This window comes from Theropithecus gelada, chromosome 1 (assembly GCF_003255815.1).
Source record: "Theropithecus gelada isolate Dixy chromosome 1, Tgel_1.0, whole genome shotgun sequence".
NCBI classification, from domain to species: domain Eukaryota; kingdom Metazoa; phylum Chordata; class Mammalia; order Primates; family Cercopithecidae; genus Theropithecus; species Theropithecus gelada.
Window position 1 is genome coordinate 30,010,599 of NC_037668.1, and position 20,955 is coordinate 30,031,553.

At 64.7% G+C, this 20,955-nt stretch overlaps 2 protein-coding genes across 4 annotated transcripts in view; both read left to right on the forward strand.

The window, feature by feature from the left end:
• The first annotated feature begins 815 nt into the window (after positions 1-815).
• ISG15 (ISG15 ubiquitin-like modifier) lies at positions 816-1,985 on the forward strand. Of its 2 annotated transcripts, none has more exons than XM_025386801.1 (2): positions 816-913; positions 1,432-1,985. In XM_025386801.1, the coding sequence occupies exons 1-2, from the start codon at positions 911-913 to the stop codon at positions 1,924-1,926; spliced, it is 498 nt and encodes a 165-aa protein (XP_025242586.1). In that variant the 5' UTR covers positions 816-910; the 3' UTR covers positions 1,927-1,985. The 2 variants fall into 2 exon arrangements, with proteins under 2 accessions (XP_025242586.1, XP_025242595.1); XM_025386810.1 differs by lacking the exon at positions 816-913 and adding an exon at positions 1,006-1,019.
• A 3,104-nt stretch (positions 1,986-5,089) lies between these two features.
• AGRN (agrin) overlaps positions 5,090-20,955 on the forward strand; it is a 34,140-nt gene continuing 18,274 nt past the window's right edge. For both annotated transcript variants that reach the window (XM_025386339.1, XM_025386345.1), the window contains exons 1-3: positions 5,090-5,334; positions 7,170-7,431; positions 18,251-18,298. In XM_025386339.1, coding sequence (XP_025242124.1) covers positions 5,137-5,334; positions 7,170-7,431; positions 18,251-18,298 — 508 coding nt within the window. In that variant the 5' untranslated portion in view covers positions 5,090-5,136. The remainder of the gene's footprint in view (positions 5,335-7,169; positions 7,432-18,250; positions 18,299-20,955) is intronic.

A 20,955-nucleotide genomic window follows, 5' to 3' on the forward strand; every position in this document is an offset into this window, starting at 1 on the left:
ATCGCACCTCTGCACTCCAGCCTGGGCGACAGAGTGAGACCCTGTCTCAAAAAAACAAAAACAACAAAAAACACCAAACCTGGGCAAATACTGCCCTAAACCAAGTGTTGTCATCTCTGGGGAGTTTGGAGGTTTTGTTTCTGAATTAACCATAGAGGTGTTTTCCATGTTTACTGTTTGCAAGTTGGTAAATGGAAAATGAAACCATTAGTTCATGTGAAGGCTTTAGCGCATTTTTTTTTTTTTTTTTTTTAACAGTTTCACTCTCATTGCCCAGGCTGGAGCGCAATGGCGCGATCTCGGCTCACCGCAACCTCCACCTCCCAGGTTCAAGCGATTCTCCTGCCTCAACCTTCCCAAGTAGCTGGGATTACAGGCATGTGCCACCAAACCTGGCTAATTTTGTATTTTTAGTAGAGACGGGGTTTCTCTGTGTGGGTCAGGCTGCTCTCAAACTCCCGACCTCAGGTGATCCGCCCACCTCGGCCTCCCAAAGTGCTGGGATTACAGGAGTGAGCCACGGCATTCGACCAGCTTTAGTGCATCTTGTGAAGGATCTGGAATGCTCGATATTTAGGTGTTTCCAGGGTGTTGGGTGGGGGTGGGGATGCCGTCCGCCGTCCTGAGTCCCCGGCCCTGACAGTGCCTTTGAGACCCTGCCCACCCCCTTCTGCTTTTCCCCGTCTTTCGGCCATTCTGTTTTGTTTCTTCTGCTCACTCTGGGGCATGCCTGGGGAAAAGGAAACCGAAACTTGGCCACCGGAGCAGGCTCGCGCGGCAACGCCCCCTGACGTGTGTGGCTCAGGCTTATAACAGGGCTGGCTGCTGCCTGCAGGAGCCGGCAGTTGAGAGGCAGCGAACTCATCTTTGCCAGTACAGGAGCTCGTGCCGCATCCCACAGCCCACAGCCATGGTAAGGGAGATGTCACAGGTGTGTGTGTGTTGGGTGGGGGAGGGCCTCTGTGCCAGTCAATTTTTGTCTCCCTCCCCCAGCCCGTGGCCCACAGCCCACAGCCATGGTAAGGGAGATGTCACAGGTGGGGGCTCGGGGGGGGGCAGGCCTCTGTGCCAGTCAATTTTCATCTCCCTCCCCCAGCCAAGGTCTCCCAGGGTTGCAGGGAGAGCAGAGCTGCTTAGAGCTCGGCCAGGTTCTAAGTGTGCTCCTGAAAGCAGGTCACCCGAGATCCTCGGGGTGGGCACAGAGGGGCACCCTAGCAGGTAAAGGGAGGCCACGGATGGCTGTGGGCAGCTGGCCTTCTAGTAATGACCCCTCAGTGCCTTCTGTGCCTGGGGTCCCTGCTGATGGGATGTAGAGGACAAACAGGAGGAAGCACTGTCCCTGGGCACAGGAGCTCGCCCAGCAGCCAGGGCCTTGTGTGTCGTGGGCCTGGGACTGGTGCGGCAGCCTCTGAGCCTGTGTAATGTCTGCAGAGCTGGGACCTGAAGGTGAAGATGCTGGGGGGCAACGAGTTCCAGGTGTCCCTGAGCAACTCCATGTCGGTGTCAGAGCTGAAGGCAAAGATCGCCCAGAAGATCGGCGTGCACGCCTTCCAGCAGCGTCTGGCTGTCCACCCCAGCGGCGCCACCCTGCAGGACAGGGTTCCCCTTGCCAACCAGGGCCTGGGCCCCGGCAGCACGGTCCTGCTGGTGGTGGACAAGTGCGATGAACCTCTGAGCATCCTGGTGAGGAACGACAAGGGCCGGAGCAGCACCTACGAGGTACAGCTGACGCAGACTGTGGCCCACCTGAAGCAGCAAGTGAGCCGGCAGGAGGGTGTGCAGGACGACCTGTTCTGGCTGACCTTCGAGGGGAAGCCCCTGGAGAATCAGCTCCCGCTGGGGGAGTACGGCCTCAAGCCCCTGAGCACCGTGTTCATGAATCTGCGCCTGCGGGGAGGCGGCACAGAGCCTGGCGGGCAGAGCTAAGGGCCTCCACCAGCATTCGAGCAAGATCAAGGGCTGGCAATAAATGTTGTAAAGAGAAATGGCTGCCTCTGTGTCTGCACGTGACCCTTCTCCAGCGTCCGCCTCAGACCCCTAGTGAAGTGGCGGGAGGAGTCAGGAGGGAGATCCCAGGGTCCATCCTGGTGACCAGGCCTGGTTGCCAAGTGAAAGGATAAGGGTTTGTAGTTACAGCCTCGAGGGATCAAAATACGGAGCTTCCTCCCTACCAAACTGAAGTAAGACAGCTCTTCCCACCCTTTGGGAAATTAACTTCTAGGGAAAGAAAAAGAGACACAGTTGCTGGAGCCCATCCTGCCCGTCCTCCATCTGGGACAGCAGACAGCTTAGGCAGGGACCAGCCTGCTCAAATCAAAAGGCTACGGGGGAGGCTCCGAGTGGGCCCCTGGAAGCGGTGAGGGGTGAGTCCTTGGGGCCTGCCCAGTGGGCTGTGAGGCAGGCTCTCCATAGGAACTGGGGGCTGGGGGCCTCAGCTGTCCCTAGCCCAGCCTGCACAGCCTGCTCCACCTGCCTGGGCTGGGCAAGGGAGGGATAGAGACAGGTCCTGAGTGCTCACATCACCACTGGGGCCAGCTGTAGAAGACAGCCTGGGTGGCTAAGCACATCCCCTCAAGGCTCTGCATGAATGAGGGGCCGTGGCCAGCAGTGGGGGCGCCTGGAGTTGAGGCTGACACCATCCAGGAAGAAGAGTTTGTCCCAGGTTGGGGGCACCCAATTCAGTACAAGCTACACCCGTCCCCCAACGGTGCACCCTTCTCTAGCTCTCCTACTCCAATTTGCTAAATGAGTCTCCCAGAAGCCAACTGTTGGCCAGGATGCAGCGAGGATGGGGCATGCATGCCGGCTGGGATGCAGCGAGGATGGGGCATGGAGGGACGCGCAGAGTCCAGACTCTGGGCACTTGGACCTCAGCTTTCAGAGCCCTCTGGAGGATCCAGCTGGAGACGCAGAGTCCCTCCTCATCTGTTGGGGTCCATATCCAGGTGGGGAGATCCCGGTCTGGCTGCACCAGGACCACTGTGTGCCCACGTGTGCCCAGCAGGGGCTGTCCTGGCTCCAGCCTTGTGTCTGGGTCCCCACCTCACCCCTGTGACACAATGGGTGAGTGAAGCACTGAGCCAGGGGCCTCTCCTGAACTCCCAACGGGGGCAGAGCAGGGCGGGGCCTCCCTCATGGCTTCTGGTCCAGAGATCCATAGCTAGCTTGGGGTGAGGGGGGGCACCACAGGCCCAGTCCTTTTTATTTATTTATTTTTTAATTTTTGTTTTTGAGATGGAGTCTCACTCTGTCGCCCAGGCTGGAGTGCAGTGGCGCCATCTCGGCTCACTGCAAGCTCTGCCTCCCGAGTTCACGCCATTCTCCTGCCTCAGCCTCCAGAGTAGCTGGGACTACAGGCACCCGCCACAAGGGCCGACTAATTTTTTTGCATTTTTAGTAGACACGGGGTTTCACTGTTAGCCAGGATGGTCTCGATCTCCTGACCTCGTGATCCGCCTGTCTCGGCCTCCCAAAGCGCTGGGATTACAGGTGTGAGCCTGGCGCCTGTCTTTTTTTTTTTTTTTTTTTTTTTGAGATAGAGTCTCGCTCTGTTGCTCAAGCTGGAGTGCAGTGGTGCGATCTCGGCTCACCGCAACTTCCGCCTCCCGAGTTCAAGTGATTCTCCTGCCTCAGCCTCCTGAGTAGTTGGGATTACTGGTGCCTGCCACCATGCCCAGCTAACTTTTTTTTGTATTTTTAGTACAGACAGTGTTTCACTCTATTGGCCAGGCTGGTCTCGAATTCCTGACCTCCTGATCCGTCCGCTTTGGCCTTCCAAAGTGCTAGGAGTACAAGTGTGAGCCCCTGTACCCGGCCTAATTTTTGTATTTTTAGTAGAGATGGGGTTTCATCATGTTGGCCAGGCTGGTCTTGAACTCCTGACCTCAAGTGATCCACCCACCTCGGCCTCCCAAAGTGATGGGATTACAGGCATGAGCCACCGCGCCCGGTCCCTCGGCTAATTTTTTTTTTTTTTTTTTTTTGAGACAGAGTCTTGCTCTGTCATCCGGGCTGGAGTGCAGTGGCACCATCTCAGCTCACTGCGACCTCTGCCTCCTGGGTTCATGCAATTCTCCTGCCTCAGCCTCCCAAGTAGCTGGGACTACAGGTGTGCGCCACCACACCGGCCAATTTTTGTATTTTTAGTGGAGACGGGGTTTCACCATGTTGGCCAGGCTGGTCTCAAACTCCTGACCTCACATGATCCACCTGCCTCGGCCTCCCAAAATGCTGGGATTGCAGGCGTGAGTCACCACGCTCGGCCTAGTCACAGTTCTGAGGGGACAAAGAGGGCCTCCGCTCCCTCCTCTCAATCTTCAGCTAGGCCAGGCTCTCACTTGGGCCCTCCAGTCCTCAGTTTCCCCCTGCACCCAGCCAGGCCAAGCTGCAGAGGCGTCCGGCCCGGAGCTGGGAGGGGGCGTGGCGGGACCCGCGCTTGCAGCCTCGGGACGGAAGGGGGCGCGCACCTCCCCGCGGCGGGGCCTGGGGGCGGGACTGGAATGGGCGGGGCCGCGGGCCATGCTGGCCAATCAGCGCCCGCCCTGGCGCCGGGACCCGCCCCCTCGCTGCAGCCCCGGGGGTCCTGGCCGGGCCGAGCCTCCGTGTCCGGCCCCGCGCGGGAGGGGCGCAGCCTGCGGGGCGGTATCGGGCCCGGGTCTGGGGACCCTCCCGGCGGCCTGTAAGCACCGCCGCCCGCCTCGGCGCCGCCCGGAACCCCTCGGCAGTCCCGTCACGTCTCCTCCAGATTAGGCATTAACTCGGGTGCAGCCGCACTTCCGGGGGGCCGCGGCGGGGGAGGGGCGCCTGCGGGATCCAGACCCCCCTTTCCCTCCCCGCCCCTCCCGGGCCGCCCCCTCCGCGCCCCACCGCCGCGCGGGGCGCCGCGTCCCGGGGCTTTGTTCGCGGCCGGCGCGGGTCGCAGGGCTCCGGGCGGGCCGGGGGAGGGGGAGGGAGGGGGAGGAGGAGGGCGCGGGGAGGGGTGGGGGCGGGGAGGAGGGAGGGGGAGGGGCGCCGCCGGGGCCCCGCCCCCGCCCGCCCGCCCTCCCGCGCTCCGCCGCCTCCGGAGCCGCGTCCCGTCCTGTCCAGTCCCGTCCCCGGCGCGGCCCGCGCGCTCCTCCGCCGCCTCTCGCCTGCGCCATGGCCGGCCCGTCCCGCCCGGGCCCGCTGCGGCCGCTGCTGCTGCTGGTGGTGGCCGCGTGCGTCCTGCCCGGAGCCGGCGGGACGTGCCCGGAGCGCGCGCTGGAGCGGCGCGAGGAGGAGGCGAACGTGGTGCTCACGGGGACGGTGGAGGAGATCCTCAACGTGGACCCGGTGCAGCACACGTACTCCTGCAAGGTGCGCCCACCCTGACCCCGGCCTCCCCTCGCGACGCCGGCCGCCCCGCCGGGACCCCCGCCCCAGGCCGTGGGAACCAGCCCCGGTCGCTCCGCAGCCCCCGCTCCGGCTCCCTTGGCGACCGCCAAGCCCCGGGAGGGGGGGGTCGCCGGGTCCCGGGAAACTCGCGGGCGCCGGGGAAAGTTGCTGCGCCGCCGCCGTCCTCCGCCCGCCGCCCCCTCCCTCCTCGCGGAGACAAGTGCACCTCGCCCCGCGACTGCGGCTGCCTCACGCCCTCCCCACCGGCCAAGGAGAAGGAGAGGGGCCTGGGGCGAGGGGCCTTTGCCCGGGCGGGGAGCGGGGGCTGGGCCTGGGGTCCGCTTGTCCCCCTCCCCAGAGGCCTTTCCCAGGGCTAGAGGGGGTGGTCAGGAGAGAGAAAGGGGCTCACAGCCTGAGCTCCCCAACCAGGAGCCAGGTGGGGGGTGCCGCAGTGGCGAGGGGGGGGCGTGCAGGAGCAGAGAAGTGGGCGGGGCCGTTGCCTGGCCTCGAGTGCTTGGGGGCAGGGCCGGTGCCCCATCGCGCTCCTGCGGGAACCGGGGCTCCCCAGCCCGGGGAGGGGAAGTTTGCCCGGCTTCTCCTTCAGGTGCTTGTGGGAGCCCCCGGGGTAGGTACGCCGGGCCCCCCACAATCTTCTGGTAAGGGCTCGGGGAACCCAGACCCGGCTCCCCTGTACCCCCCAAACCACCTCCTGGGACCAGAAATCGGCTCGTTCCCCCTCCATGGAGGTGGAGAAGGTGGCAGCTTCTTTCAGACTGGCCGGTGCGGGCTACAGCTGGGCTCCCCCGCCGGCCCCGTCTCCTCCACAGCGGCCAGGGCACTTTGCCAGGTCCCTGCAGGATTTTCCCGACTTCCTCCCCGCTGCTCCTGGGTGTGGCTGGGGTGGGGGAAGGCGATGAAAGCCACCAGGCCCTCCGCGGGCCTGGGTCATCTGCCTCCTGGAGCCTGCTGTTGGGGGGCGTGGAGGAGGTCTGCCTAGGCAACTGGAGGGGGTCCCTGCGGATGCTGCAGTCCTGAGGCTCCCAGCAGGGGCTGCGCAGTGGACAGGCCAACCATTGTCTCTCCCCCCATCCGGCAGCCCCAGCCCCCCAGATCTCCTGAGGAAGGGGCTTCTTCTCCCGGCTTTGTTCTCAGGGGAGTGCGTGGGTCTCTGACCCTGTGAGGGCCACCAGGTCGGCTGTAGGTTTTACCGCAGGCAGCCATCAGAGCAGCTGCCCTCAGGGCCCCAGGAGCTGAGAAGGTGGAGGGTGGGGCACCCTGCGCTGCCCAAACTTGATTTCGTGGTTCACGGGCTGCCCTGACTGCACAGACTGTAGGAGTCCTAGGAAGGGGCATCTCAGCCCAGCCGCAGGGCTGCAAGGAGCCAAGCAGGCCCCTTACCCTGAAGCCCCGTCCCCCTTCTCCACTGCCCAAGCTTGCCAGGAGGAGGGCCCTGAGCAGTGGGCCAGTGGGGAGAGGATGGGAACGTGGAAGGCAGGCACCCCAAGCCAGGTGGGCCCCCTTCCCAAATTCAGCCTTAACTGATAGGGACGTTATTGGAGCTGGGGTGGCTGAAAAGGGTGACTTGGGGGAGGGAACATGTTTACAGGTGATGCATCTCTGAGCGTTCCTGCACGGGCCGTGGTGGCCAGCGTGTGCTTCCCCCGGCTTCCGCCCAGCGGTCTGACCCAGAGGTCTCCCCACATCTCTGCCCAGGGCTTGAGTCTGCTGTGGACATTTGTCCTGAGCAGCTAAAGCCCCCAGTCTAGCCCCTTCGCCAGGAGAGGACTAATGACACCCTACCCCCATGTCCACCCCAGGTTCGGGTCTGGCGGTACTTGAAGGGCAAAGAGCTGGTGGCCCGGGAGAGCCTGCTGGACGGCGGCAACAAGGTGGTGATCAGTGGCTTCGGAGACCCCCTCATCTGTGACAACCAGGTGTCCACTGGGGACACCAGGATCTTCTTTGTGAACCCTGCACCCCCATACCTGTGGCCAGCCCACAAGAACGAGCTGATGCTCAACTCCAGCCTCATGCGGATCACTCTGCGAAACCTGGAGGAGGTGGAGTTCTGTGTGGAAGGTGCGTGGTGGGGGGCTCATGTGGGGGCCGCTGGGGGTCAGGGCAGCGGCCAAGGTGGACAGGTTGCAGGGGTCGCTGTGAGGGGCCCTTTCGTGCTCTGCTGGGGGCTGCAGCACATGGTGTCTTGTAGACTGACTTGTGGTCTGACTGTGTCCCACCTTATTCTCTGCTTGCCCCTCCCCGGCTCTCCAGCTGCGTCTCCAAGCCCTCACATTAGACATCTTTGGCCCTCGAAAAGATGGGCCAAAGGCAAGTCCCAGCCCTGCAAACGGATGGCCTCCTGCCTCCTCCCCGCCTCCCAGCTCTCCACACTTCCTCCTGGAGGCCCCTTCTAGAGAGAAGCTGGACAGGTGAATGTCCCCAGCTGTTTCAGCGCCTGTGTTGGCCCAGACCTCCGTCTAGATGGGCCCACAAATCCAGCACCCCTTGCCGTGGGGGTCAGGCGGGAGGGCGAGGCTGTGCGGTGAAGGTTTCTGCGGATTTGGAGGGTGTGTGATTTGCCATCGAGAGTTCTGGCTGTTCCCATGGCTCTGCCGAATGGCCGAGGAGTGGCCCTCCCTGACCCCAGCCTGGTGGGGGCAGAAGTCCCATGACAGCCCCCCCAGGACAAGTCCCAGTTGGGGACTGAGATTGTTGGCTGGGGAATGTGGCAGGGAAAATATAGGAGGTCCCCGTCGCCCCCACATCCTGTCTGCTCCCTCATGGCTGCCTGGGAAGGGATGTGTCGGTGGGGGGCCCGGAGAATGCTTCCTCCCCAAGGCAACGGCAAGGGTCCTGACTTCCTGTCTCTTCGATTTGCTCCGTTGGCCAGCAGGAAAGCGCAGGAAACTGCTGCCCTGACGCTAGCCTGGCTCTTGAGGGGTCCTTGTAGGGTTCTAGACTGTCCACTGCTCTTGCCTTCTGGGAGCTGTGCAGGGGGAGGGGCGGCACCCAAAATAGGGAGTGCTGCGGCCTCTTCCCCAGCCTGTGGTCAGTGGCCCCCAAGCTGCCTTCAGGGTCCAGGCCGCAATGGAGCACAGAGGAGGGTCCCCTGGGTCCTCCACTGGAAGGACACGATAATCTTGGCCCTCCTCTGGGCACTTGTGGTCTGGGAAAAAGATGGGGCATTGTGAAGTCAGGATAGGCTGTCGGGAGCTGAGGAGGGGCTGCAGAAGGAGGTTAGGGCGAGGACAGGTTCCTATCCAGGGAATCATTAACCCCACAGCCAGGCAGGTCTAGCCTGAGGGTCCATGACTTAGTAACCGAGGACTTGCTGTAAGGTCAGAGGGCATGTGGCAGGAGAGTCACCCTGGCAGAACGAGGCTCTGCGTCTTAGCAAAGCAGCTCTACGCATGCCAGGCCCTGGCTCTGGAGCGAGTGCCCAGGCTGAGCAGAGCCGAGCGCAGGGAGGAGGGTCCGTGGGGAGCCCCTGCCAGGAGGGTGTGGCTTAGCCCAGCTGTGCACAGTCACGCTCAGGGACAAGCTCCAGGTGGGGAGCCTGGGACCCATAGCCAGTATGCAGTTTGGGGAGCACCTGGGAGGGGCTGTGGCCACCGAACCCCCCTGGGGTGGGGCTGGCCAGGGGAGGGTGGGCCAGGGAAGAATGTCATGGGAGGGGCCTTGCAGATGAGCCAGGGGCCGAAGGGAGCCTCAGGAGGGAAGCAGCATGAGGAGTGGGGTCCACTGGAAGGTGCCGGGGAGCCCAGGAGCTTCCAGTGGGACATGTGGGGCTCTGCTTTGGAAACAGACCAGGGATATCTCGGGGGGCTGGGAGCACTGGTGCCAGAACAGGGTAAATGCCTCCCAGAAGCCCTGGGTGACCCCTGAGGGACAAGGTCCCTGGAGCTGACCTGGCTGGAGAAGGGACAATCCTGTGTACCTACCCCTCTCCTCACACTGGGTGGGGTGGGAGGTGGGTCCACCTCCTGTTCTGTAGGAGATAAGGGTATTGAACCCCACCGTGGGCCCTCTGGTAGCCAAGGCCTCACCCTAGTGAGGGGGATGGATGGAGGGGGCTTGAGGCTAGCTGACCTCTCCCTGTCAGACTCTGACCCCACCTCCCGGGGCACAGGATGATGTCTGGGCAGTCCCTAGTCTTCGGAAGCTACCCGAGACCACTGGGTCCCACCTTTTATGGGGAACCCCATGCTGGGGTCAAAGGTCCCTCCGTGCTCCCCGGGTGGGGGAGGGCACGTCCTCCCAGGTCACGCCCCTCACCACCCCTGCCCGGACACCGCCTGAGGTGCACCTGCTGCTGGACCACACCTGGACTCAGGTCTACTGAGGACTTCTTTCCTCAGTTTCTCACCTGGCCCTGCCGGGTCTTCCTGGCCCTGCCCAGCCGAGGCCCCTCCCCCAGTCGACAGCCCTCAGGAAAGGCTCCTCCCCCCTTCTCTGCCTAGGGAGCCACATTCCTGGCATAACTAAGACAGGTATGTGTCCCTCCCTCTGCGCCACCTTTGGGCGGGGGAGGCCCATGCTCCCTCCAGAAGGAGTCCCCCGCCCCTGCTTTGTCAGGGAAGTGGCCTGGCCTCCGCAGTGCTAGCTGCCCAAGGCTGGTGGCTGAGCAGGCGACTCCTCCGGCCCTTGCCACCCTGTCCTGTCTGGGCACTGCCCATGCCCTCCCACCCACCTCACGAAGGCTGGTCCTAGAGCCTCCCTGAAGCCCCCAGGATGGACTCCTGGCTGAGGGCCGGCCAGGCCGCCTGGGGCCCATCCCTCCCTGCTAGGAGCCAGGAACAGAGAAAGGAAGTGTTGTCTGCCCCTGCCGGGGCCTGGCACAGGGACAGGGCAGGGGGCCAGGGTCGGAGTGAGCCTGGCGCCTTCCCAGCCCAGCCCTGCCCAGCTCTGAAGCGCGGGGTCCCGGCGGCCTAGTCCCGGCCCTGCCTGTATTCCGGCCTGCGCGCCCTCCCTTCCTCTCTGCCTGGCCAGCTGTCTAGGCCTCAGGACGGCAGTCCTAGGGGAAGCCCAGAGTCCCACGGCCCCGGGGGCAACATCGGTGCTGGGGTTGAGGGGCCCAGCAGCCCCAGACCAGGCTCCCCTCAGTGTGGGGCAGTCGAGGAGATGGGGGAGGTTTCTGGGGTGCAGGAGGACCTCCCATAGGGCTGGGCCCAGCCCCCTCTCCTGCCCAGGGCTCAGCTCCTGCCCCCAACTCCTCTGCCTTTCTCCCTCGGAGTGGGGAAGGGGCTTCTCTGTTCCTGCCACCCTCTCCTGCCCCCTCCTGACTCCAGGTTCTCATCCTGCCCCCTGGTTCCCCCACCCCCACCCCATGAGCCCCTCTCGGGCCCTCCCCCAGGCAGGTCTGGGCCTGAGGCTGCTGCCCCAATCTCCCTCCTGCAGCTGGGAGGGGTCTGCCGGGTGGGAGGGCCCACCTCTGTCCCTCCCCACTCACCTCTGTCCCTCCCCACTCACCCCTGCCCCTCCCCACTCACCCCTGCCCCTCCCCACTCACCTCTGTCTCTCCCCACCCAGGGGCTCCTGGTAGGAAGTTGGGGCCCCACCTCTGTCTCTCGTAGAGCTGGGAGGGGGGTCTGCCAGGTGAAGGGCCCACCTCTGTCCCTCCCAACCCAGGGGCTCCTGGTGGGAAGTCGGGGCTCGGTGCTTCCCTCCTGCGTGAATGGACTTGTCCTGTCTCCGACTTCACCTGGGCTTGCCCCTGCCTTGGCCTGGGGGGGCTTTGCTGGCTGAAACCAAAGGGAGCAAGGTGGTGGGAGGGGTAGAGGAATTGGGCCGGTCAGTTCTGTGGAGGTGACCTCTTTGAGAGGGCCGGGCTGAGCTGGTGGAAAGAACTGTTGGCTTTTTCCAGACCCCACCCCACCCCCTCACTCCCCACCCAGAGAACAGCCCTGGCTCCATTGTTCCTGCAGACTGGAGAGGGCTCCCTCCCACACTAGCCGCTCTGGTGGGGCCTCTGTGGGTGGCGGTGGGGATGGTACCTGCTGCAGCCTCCAGGCCGAGGTCGGGGAGAAGGAGGTTAGGGCGAGGACAGGTTCCTGTCCCTGCAAGATCAGGAGAGGGAATCATTAACCCCACAGCCGGCAGAAGGCAGGTTGGAGCTGCTCTAGAGAGGGGTGCCCGTGCCTCGGGGCCACAGGTCCGGCCTGAGGTCATTCCAGCCAGGCCCGTGCAGCTTCCTTCCTGAAGGGTTGACTCTGGCCCCCATCACTGCAGGGGAGTGGAAAACAACTGCAGAAGCAGACGCCCCACCCCCAGGGCTTTGCTTCCACCTGTGGGACCCCAGTCCACAGCCCCACCAGCGGCCTGGGTGGGGCAGGAACGGACCCCTCCCTGCAGTCCTAGTTCTGGCACCCCCTCCCCACTTGTACTGGGCTCCCCAGGGCCCCCTGAGGCCCAGCTGGGCTGGGGCTGCAGATGTAAACACTATGGTGGCCCGCCCACCTGAGGATGGACACCCCGGGGTCCCAGGAGGTACCTGCCCCTTACAGATAAGAAAGAGGAAGCGCGGGGCTGAGTGTCGCGCCACAGACAGTCGCCCGCTGGAGGAGGAGGCTCAGTGCCCGAGCACCTCCTGCCTATGGGGGGCTGCACTGGGGCTCGGAGCAGTCCTGTGTGCCCCCCAGGCTGTGGCAAGATTGTGGCTGGGATCTAGGGGATGAGGCAGTTCTCTACTGGAGCCTCCAGCACAGAGGGAAGCTCCCCAGAAGGGGCCTCTCCCCCCAGCGCAGATCCTGGGAACTTCCTCTGAGGAAGGCCCCCTGCCAGGGGTAGCTCACAGCGGGACCTGGGAAAGGGAGATGGCCCCTCCCAGCCCCCTCCTCCTGCAGTCCCCCCACGGAGCAGAGGCGTGGGAGAAGGGGCGCGCTCTGTCCTACAGGCAGCCGGCTGCTTCCAGCTGTGTGGCCTGCGTGTGTGCACGTGTTTGTGTGTTTGTACACGCATGTGTGTGCACGTGCCTGCAGCCTCAGATGTACCAGCCTGTGCACTTCAGAATTCTGGCTGGAGCCTCTGCTAGTGGGCCATCATTCTTGCCACCCTGTGTCCCTGGGCTCAGCCCGGGCCGGTGCTGCAGGTGTGGGGCTGGTGGTGGGTGACCCTGGCCTGTCCTGGGGGCCTTGGGAGCTGGGCTCTGCCTCTGTCATTGTGCACGTGTCTTGCCTCAGCTTGCTGTTGGTTGTCCAGTCTCCTGCCCTCCGCTCGCTGCGTCCAGCGGGCTGCCCCGTGTCTGGCAAAGGGCCCGGGACCTTCTGCAGGTGCTGCCTCTGAGATGACCAGTGTGGTTTCTGAAGGTTTGAGAGGAAGGGGCATGCCGGGTCCCTTGGGGCTGCAGTGAGGACAGGAGAGGGTCCTGGGTCACAGTCCCCTCACATGTCTGCTGAACCTCGAGGCTGACACAGATGCCCACCCCTGCCCAGATGGGGCTCTGTCTGGGGGTGGCAGAGCAGTCTGGGAGTCAGACCAGGCATGGTCAAGTCGGGAGGGGGGCTCTGTCGCTGGCCTGAGCCTCCCTGCCCTGCCCCTTGGCAGCCCACCTTGGCCACCTCGCACTGGGCCCTAGGAGAAGCCCCTGTGTGTCCGCAGGTGGGAGGCTCCCATGCACCCCCTGCTGGAGAAGCGCAAACACAAACACCCGGCCGACGGCGGCCCTGGCGACGATGGCTGGTGGGGAGGGGCTGTGCCCCCTTCTCTTCCCAGAGGAGGGTGGGGCGTGAGCAGGGCTCACCTTGGCCTTCACTGATTTGATCATCAGTACCTTCCCCATTCACACACTCACTGTTGGCACCTCCACAGGGCTTCCCAAGGAAGCCAGGAGTCAGCTGTGCATTGAGGGGTGAAGGTCTGTGCAGGGAACGGTGGGAGAAAGAGGCTGTGGACACGGGCAGGAGAGAGGTCTGGGACGCAGTTGTCAGCTGCCATGACCCCACAGCTGGGAGCAAGCTGATTCCTGTCTCCGAGCTGCCGTCTCCCCTGCTGGCTCCCCCACACCTGGCTGGCGGCACCTGTGAGCACTGACCACTCCATGCCAGCTCTGTTTTCCTTGGTTAGAGTTGGGGGCACTGAGCGCTTGCGTGTGCGTGCATGTGCGGTGTGTGGGCCGACAGCACCCATACTCAGCCCAGCCTTTCCAAAGGAACTGAGCCCCAGCCCCTCTGGGGCCTGCCAATATGCCAGAGAGCCCCAGTGCTCCACCCTCTCCAGGCCCCAACCCTCACCTTCTGAGGGCAGGATAAGTACCTTCGGGTGCCCAACCAGAGTGTGCCTGTATCCACGCAGGAACATGTGTGGGGTGTGTGGGGAACATGCCTTCCCATTGTATGGGTGGGGGTTGAGGGACAAAATTAATGTTGCACAAAGATGTGGGACGCCCAGTATCTATTTGGGTAGGTAGGGGCACATTAGTGTCTACACAGGCGGCGGCGGGGAGGTCATCAGTGTCTATGCGGGCAGGTGGGGGGACATCCAGTATCTATGCAGGCAGATTGGAGGGATGTCCAGTGTCTATGCAGGCAGATGGGGGGACGCCCAGTGTCTATGCAGGCAGGTGGGGGGCCATCAGTGTCTATGCAGGCAGGTTGGGGGACGCCCAGTGTCTATGCAGGCAGGTGGGGGGACGTCAGTGTCTATGCAGGCAGGTGGGGGGACATCCACTATCTCTGCAGGTGGGGGGGGAAGGGGGACATCCCATGTCTATGCCAGCAGGTGCGGGGGGAGGACTGAGGCTGGGGCTGGAGACGGCAGTGGGGCTGAACAGGGGGTTGAGGGGGGTCAGGGAGCGGGTGTGGTGCTGGGCAGGCCTGGAATACCCGTTGTGTGGCCGTGTGTGTGCAGCGCATGGTGCTGTGAGTGTGAGCTCAGGGACCAGGGGGCTCATGCCTGCCTCTTTCCCGAACATGAGCCTGCGTGGGCTGGTCAGAGCTGAATGATTTTGTCTGAAGATCCCAAAATAGCTCATGTCGCCTGAGCTCCCCTCCCTGGCTGGGCCTGGGGCCTCAATGGCCCTTTGTCTTTCTGAAGGCATCTGGGCCTCTGTGGGGGGCTCAGACACTGACTGGGGCTGGGTGGAGCCAGGCCGCCTGCCTGGTTCCCCTTCCCCCTGGGCCAGCCCAAGGGGCCCTAAGCCTCATTCCAGTGTTGGCCTGGGCCAGCCAGGCCCCCCCATGTGACTTTCAGCTTGTTGGGCCCCCTTTGCTGGCAGATCCCAGGGTCTCTGTGTGGGGGCAAACTTCCCAGGCAGTCTTCGAGGCCCCCTCTGCCAGCCTGTACCTGGGGCTCCCCCATCCCTCCCACATCCTGGTACCTGCATGTCCTCCTCCTGCAGAGCCCACCAAGAGATCCCATGGCTGAAGGTGGTGGCAGCAGGCGGTCTGGCGCGTGACCTGGTAGCACGGCCTGGGTTTGACCCTGGCACTGCCCCTGGGACTCTGAGCTGGGAGGTGAGAAATGGGGAATGTGTGTGAACCACCTGCCTCTGCACAAGTCCTGTGCTGGGTTTTCTCATCCCTGGGCCACACCCTGTGCTGGGGAGATAAAAAGTCAGATCCTGCCCAGGGCACCCACAGTCAGCGCTGCTGGGACACTGTCAGCCTGGTGTGGACAGTGCCAAGGTCCAGCGGGGTGGGGGGGGGTTGGGGTAGGAGCTCCCCTGAGGAGAGGGTGAGGCCAGCAGGGGTGCGTCTCCAAGTGGTTCCTTTGACAGCTGCTCTGGATGGGACGTGGCTTGCGGTGGGTGAGACCCCTTGGCTGAGTGGATTTTCCTGCAAGGTTTCATTGGAACACCAGGTTCCAGGGCCATAGAGATGTGGTGGCCTCCTGTCTGGGTGACGGGGCATGGTGCTGGTCCCTGGCTGGGGGGTGGAAAGGAGTCCCAGGAGAGGGAACTGGCAAGACAGGACCTTCCCAGCTAAGGTGGGGTTGGTGGGATTTGGCTGGGGCCCTTGGAAGAGCCTGACCAGGAGGGTGAGACAGGGCACCGGAGGGAAGGAGGCGTTGGGGAGAGTCCAGATGGAGGCCATGGGGTCAAGGGGCCCACAGGCCAGACTGTGGGACTCCAAGAAGGCAGGTGTGGGCAGTGGGTCCTCTGGGGTGGACTGAGGTGAGACCTGGGTGTGACCACGCGGTGGCACTGGTGACTGCTGGCAGCTGTTGTCTGCAGAGTGGGTGAGAGTGAGTGTGGCAGATGGCTTGGTCTGCGGTGCTGGAGGGGACTGGCGGAGCAGAAGCGCCCTGGCGCCAGGTCCTTGCTTTCCTGGAGCTGGGGCTTGGGGGATGGGGTAGGTCGTTGCAGGGACAGAGGGGAGGGCAGGGTAATGGGTGCGCAGGGGTCTTTTCCAAAGGCTGCTGGTGGCCAGGGGTGTGCGGGGGACCGAGGTGCCGCCGCCGAGGGATTCTGGCCTCCAGGGTGGACGGACCTGGCATGGACTCTAGCGGGTGGTGCACACACCAGACCAGACGGGCCCCTCGCTGATCCCCGGATCCCCCAACTGGGCAGCGGACAGGGAGAGGGGCGACCTTCGGGGGCGGGTGTGGGGACGCCGGACTACCGCGTCAGGAGTCCCAGATGGGCCGAGACCCCCATCCCCCGCCCCGGGCCGCAGTGACGTCAGGGCCCCGACGTTCCTGGAACGGCCTCTCGGGGGCGTTCCAGGCCCGCGGGCCCGCAGGGAGTCCCCGCCGCAATTTGCATGGGGCTCATTTGCATGACTCCGCCCCGCGCGGGAGTCGGGGGCGCTGGCGACTGGAGGAGCCACTGTCAATCCCCAGGGGAAAGTGGGCGAGGCGATTTCTGGGCCGCTCACCTCACTCCACCCTCTAGCTCGCCCCGCACCTGGGGCCCTCCCCCACCTACGCCCCGCCAGGGTGGGGCCGCGGGCGCAGAAACACTCGCGGGCACACGCACGACGACGCGTACACGCGGGCGCACGCGGCCCCCCGGGCCCCCCTGCGGCGACTCCGATTCACCCCAGCGGGTGCGGGGCGCGGACCCGCCCGGTCCAGCTCCTGCTCCCCAGGCGCTTCCTCCTCCCGCGACCTGCCCCGGCCATACTCGCCTCCGCTCCAGCACCCGACCCTGCTCCCCCGGCCCAGCGCTACCGCCGACCCCGTCTCGGTCCCAGTTGAACGCCCCCAGCCCCAGCCCCAGCCCCTGCCTCGGCCCAGCCCCAGCGCCCCCAGTCCCAGCCCCAGCGCCCCCAGTCCCAGCCCCAGCCTCAGCTCCCCCAGCCCGAGTCCCACCCCCGGCCCAGCCCCAGCGCCCCCAGTCCCAGCCCCGGCTCCAGCTTCAGCCTCAGCGCCCCTAGGCCCAGCCCCAGTCCCACCCCCAGCCCCAGCGCCTTCAGGCCCACCCCGGGCCCCAGCCTCAGCCACCCCAGCCCCAGTCCCGGCCCCATCCAGGGCCCAGCCCCAGCCCCAGCCGAGCGCCCTCAGCTCCGCCGCCGGCCCCGCCTGCCCGGCGTTCCCTTTTGTGCAGCGCTCTCCCGTCCGCGTCGGCCCGATCCTCTGGAACTCCCCGCGGACGCCGGGGTCCCCGGAGGCGGCTTCCTTTGTCTCTGCTCCCGCCCTCCCTCCGCGGCGCCCTCGCCCCTCACTCACCTCCCCAGCCCCGCGAGGACGAGGGGAGCTGGCGGTGCTCGCCCAGTGGCGGGAGCCCGGGAGCCCAGGAGCCGGCGCGGCCTCCGCAGGCGGCGCTTTCTTCTCATTCCCGACGCGGCCGCCCCTCCTGCCTGCCCGCTCCCATCGCCGCTCCCGCCTTTGCCGGGGACAGGAGCTGCCCAGGCTCTCGGCGCCTGGACCCCGCGCACCTGCCGCGCACACCGCCTCTCCGGCCTGCGGGGCTCCGGGGCTCCGGGAAGACCAAGCGCTGGCGGCCGGCCCGGGGAGGCTGTGGGCAGCAAGGGTGACCGCGGGCTCCCCGTGCCTCCTCCGCCTGCCTCGGAGCCCACATTTGGGATTTCTACTCCGGGAGAATTCTGCACTCCTCCCACGATGAGCCTGGAGGGCTGGAGCCGGGACCTGGCACCCCCAGGGCTGTGACGGCGTGAGCTCTGAGGGCACAGCTGCGGTCCGCCGCCCCAGGGGTCCCAGGATGGGGCGAGCAGCCCTGAAGAGGCCCAAGGGCACCCCGTGAGGAGCCCCCACACTCTGAGAGTGGGGCACTGAGCCGGAGCCCCGGGCCATGCCTCCGCTGCCGCTGGCGCGGGACACCCGGCAGCCGCGTGGCGCCTCCCTGCTGGTGCGAGGCTTCATGGTCCCGTGCAACGCCTGCCTGATCCTGCTGGCCACCGCCACGCTCGGCTTCGCGGTGCTGCTGTTCCTCAACAACTGTAGGTGGCCACGGGCGGGGCGCCGCACTGGCCAAGCCCCAACCCGAAGTCCCTGCACATAGAGGCTGGAGGCCGCGGCGCCGCCGGCAGCTTCAGGGGGATGGGATGGGTCACTCTGTGGACCCCTTGGTCCCTGGAGGCCTGTCCTTGGGCTCTCAGTGGGCCTGGCCCTCTCCCAAAGCTGCAGAAACACTTCCTGCGGTAGCTGGGGAGGGAGGGGCACCCGGCTACACTGAGAGCCGGCAGCTGGGGTTAAGGTGGGGCTTGCAGTGGACTCTCCCAGGGCAGTGGGGCCTGCCTGCACCCCTGTGGCTGGGGCCCCATCTGATAGGAGTCAGGCCATGACCATTTGGCTGTAGGGGCAGAGAAAAGCAGGGGCCTCCGTCTCAGGCCTCAGCCAGCCCATGGGGTCAGGGCTGGACCCTTTGGCACCCCTGCCTGGATCCCATGGGGAGGGGAGGGAGGTGGGTGGGCAGGGGTGCCCCTTTCCAGGCTGGGCAAAGGGATGGGACAGGGAGGGGCCTGCTCAGAGGGGCCTAACTTGGGGGTTTGTTTTCTTCCAGATAAACCTGGGATCCACTTTACTCCAGTGCCTCCGACGCCTCCTGATGGTGAGTGGGGCTGAGTTTGGGGGACCTGGATGGGCTGTGGCATGCTTGGGAGTCAAGGGCCATTTGGAGGTGTGCACCCCAGATGTGTGGAGTGTGTCTGGAGTGCGGAGGAGGCTGGACAAGGGCACCTGGGTCTGTCCTGGGAGTCTGCAGCAGTAGGCTGCAGTGGGAACTCGCAGTCTGGAGGCCCCGGCCTGGTGGCACTGGAGCGCGACTCTCACTTCTCTGGGCCTCAGCCCCCTCAGCCTCAAAATTGGAAACAAGTCCTGGGACCCACGGGTGGTGAGGAGATGTCAGATGTGTGGGGTGGGGCCAGAGTCTGGTCAGGGGGCTCCGCTCCATTGTCCTTCCTTCTCCCTGTTGAGCAAGGGGTGGGGCTGGACAGAGGCTGGAAGTGGACAGGAGGTCAGAGGGGAGGCTGGGCTGGGGGAGGGCCCTGGCCTGATCAGTGACAGCTATCTGGGGAGGGGCCTGGAAGGCCGCAGTCTGTGCCTGGGACTCTGCAGGCTGTCATGGGGGGGCACAAGTGATGGAGGGGCGGGCTGAGTGATGGAGGGGCGGGCTGAGTGATGGAGGGGTGGGCTGAGTGATGGAGGGGCGGGCTGACCTTGTTGATCTGCTTTGTGAGGTGGGGCCTGTCCTCCTGGGGGTGCTGCTGGTGTTTGGGCTGCTGTCATCGGGGTGTATGAGGGGAAGAGAGGAAGCGGTCAGCGCCGCAGGGGAGCACGGACGGGAGGGCTGGTGACACCCTTGCCAAACCTGGGGTCCTCTCCAGCAGGTGGGGAGGGAGCACCCAGGTTTTCTCTCAGCACCTGCCCCATCAGTGGGTCTCACTTGCGTTCAGTCGCGTGTGCAGGACTGTCTGTGTCAGCACCTGCCCCATCAGTGGGTCTCACTTGCGTTCAGTCGTGTGTGCAGGACTGTCTGTGCAAGGGCTGCGCTGTGAGGCCTTCCTGATCAGGACACGGGGTGGGGAGGATGACCTGGGGGAATCCTGAGGTGACCTGAGGACAGGGCCTTGGGCTGCATAGATTGTCTGGGCCACTTTCCAGGTCTTGGGAGTGGGGGATGATGGCTGGAGGAGGTGGCCTGGCCTGGGCAGGGGGCCCTGTGATACCCACCTGTGCTGAGAGGTGGGGGCAGGGGTGGCGGCAGCTTGGGGTTCTCAGCGGTCTGCAAGACGGGGTGGGGTCTTTCCTGGGAGTGTGGAGTTTGGGCACCTGGGAACCAGAGCTGGATTGAGGAGCATGAGATGGAGGCACTCTGCTTCCTCGGCCGCCGGCCAGGCTGGCGTGGCCTGTAGTCAGCTGTGCTTTGCTCCTGAAGCCGCGTACCAGCAAGTGGGCAGTGGTTCTTCCACACTGAGCTACTCAACTCCTGGTCCCAGAGACTCTGGGCTGGGGCAGCGCTGGGCCTGGGGTGGGGAGCTGGGCAGTGGGAATGGGGAATGGTGGCTGTGCAAACCAGTCCTACCCCTGGGTTCTAGCACTGCAGCCTCTCTGTTGGCCCCCAGCCCCTGATGGCCCTCCAACCCCCGCCCCCCAGAACGCTCCTGCGAGATCCCAAAGGCTCCTCAGAGCGCCAGACTCCTCTTGGACTGTGGGGAGAGGAGACCGGTCTGCATGGCCAAGGTGACTGAGGCCTCTGAGGGGCTCCTCCCAGTGGGGTTGCTGTCCCCCTTCTTGAGACTCAGGAGCCCTGTGGGACAGGGCAGCACAGCACCATGGGCGGTTTGTGACCTGAGGCATTTGACAGGACATGGGCTGGGAGAGCAGGTAGGTGAGCAGCTGGCTTGTGCTGGAAGACCCTCTCCCTCCTGGTAGCCCCAGGACTGGGGGCAGGAGGGTGTGGACTCAGAGAAGGACCCGAGTCTTGCAGGAAGGGGCCTGAACCCTCCCAGTGGGCCTGAACCCTCCCACTGGGGAGGAGACAGGTCTGTGCTGGTGGCTGGGGCTGGGCAGGGCCAGGGCAAGAACTGAGTTTCCACCACCTGTGAGCCACAGGCCTGGAGCCATCTGGATTTAAAGATGTGCTCCGGTGGGAGGTCCCCTCTCTTAGCATCCTCAGCCTCCTCTCCTGACACCCAGAAGGCTGGGAGTGTCTCCTTTTCTTTACATACTGCTCCCTGCACCCAGCCACAGCCCGCCCTGCCACACAGTCAGTGGTGTGGAGGGCTCCACGCCAAGGCCATCGTGACCCACGTGCTACCTCACTGCCGTCATAGTTACGGGCTGTAGCTCACAGCAGGGCTGGGGCATCCTCTCCATCCCCCAGCCTACCCAGGACCAGGAAGGGAGTTAAATATACCCACTCCTATAAAAAGCACTGCCGCCTCCAGCATTACACATGGCGGGGGGACCCGTCACGCTGCGGGAGAGTGGGTGGGGAGGCCGAGTGGCCGGGGAGGGGCTCCTGCAGGAGGCGGAGCTAGGACAGACGTGGCAGGACCCCCAAAAATGACCCATCGGGAACACAGGGCTCACAGGGGCCTAGGTGTGTCACCTGCATCTATGAGGGGCCATGTGGGCAGGTGACCGGACCATGGATGCATCTGAGCCCAGCGCTGGCATTTCTAGCAATGTGGCCTTGTCAGGCGGCCTCAGCTATGTCTCACCTTCCTCCTGCCAGCTGGCTGGGGAGACGAGTGGCCTGACATC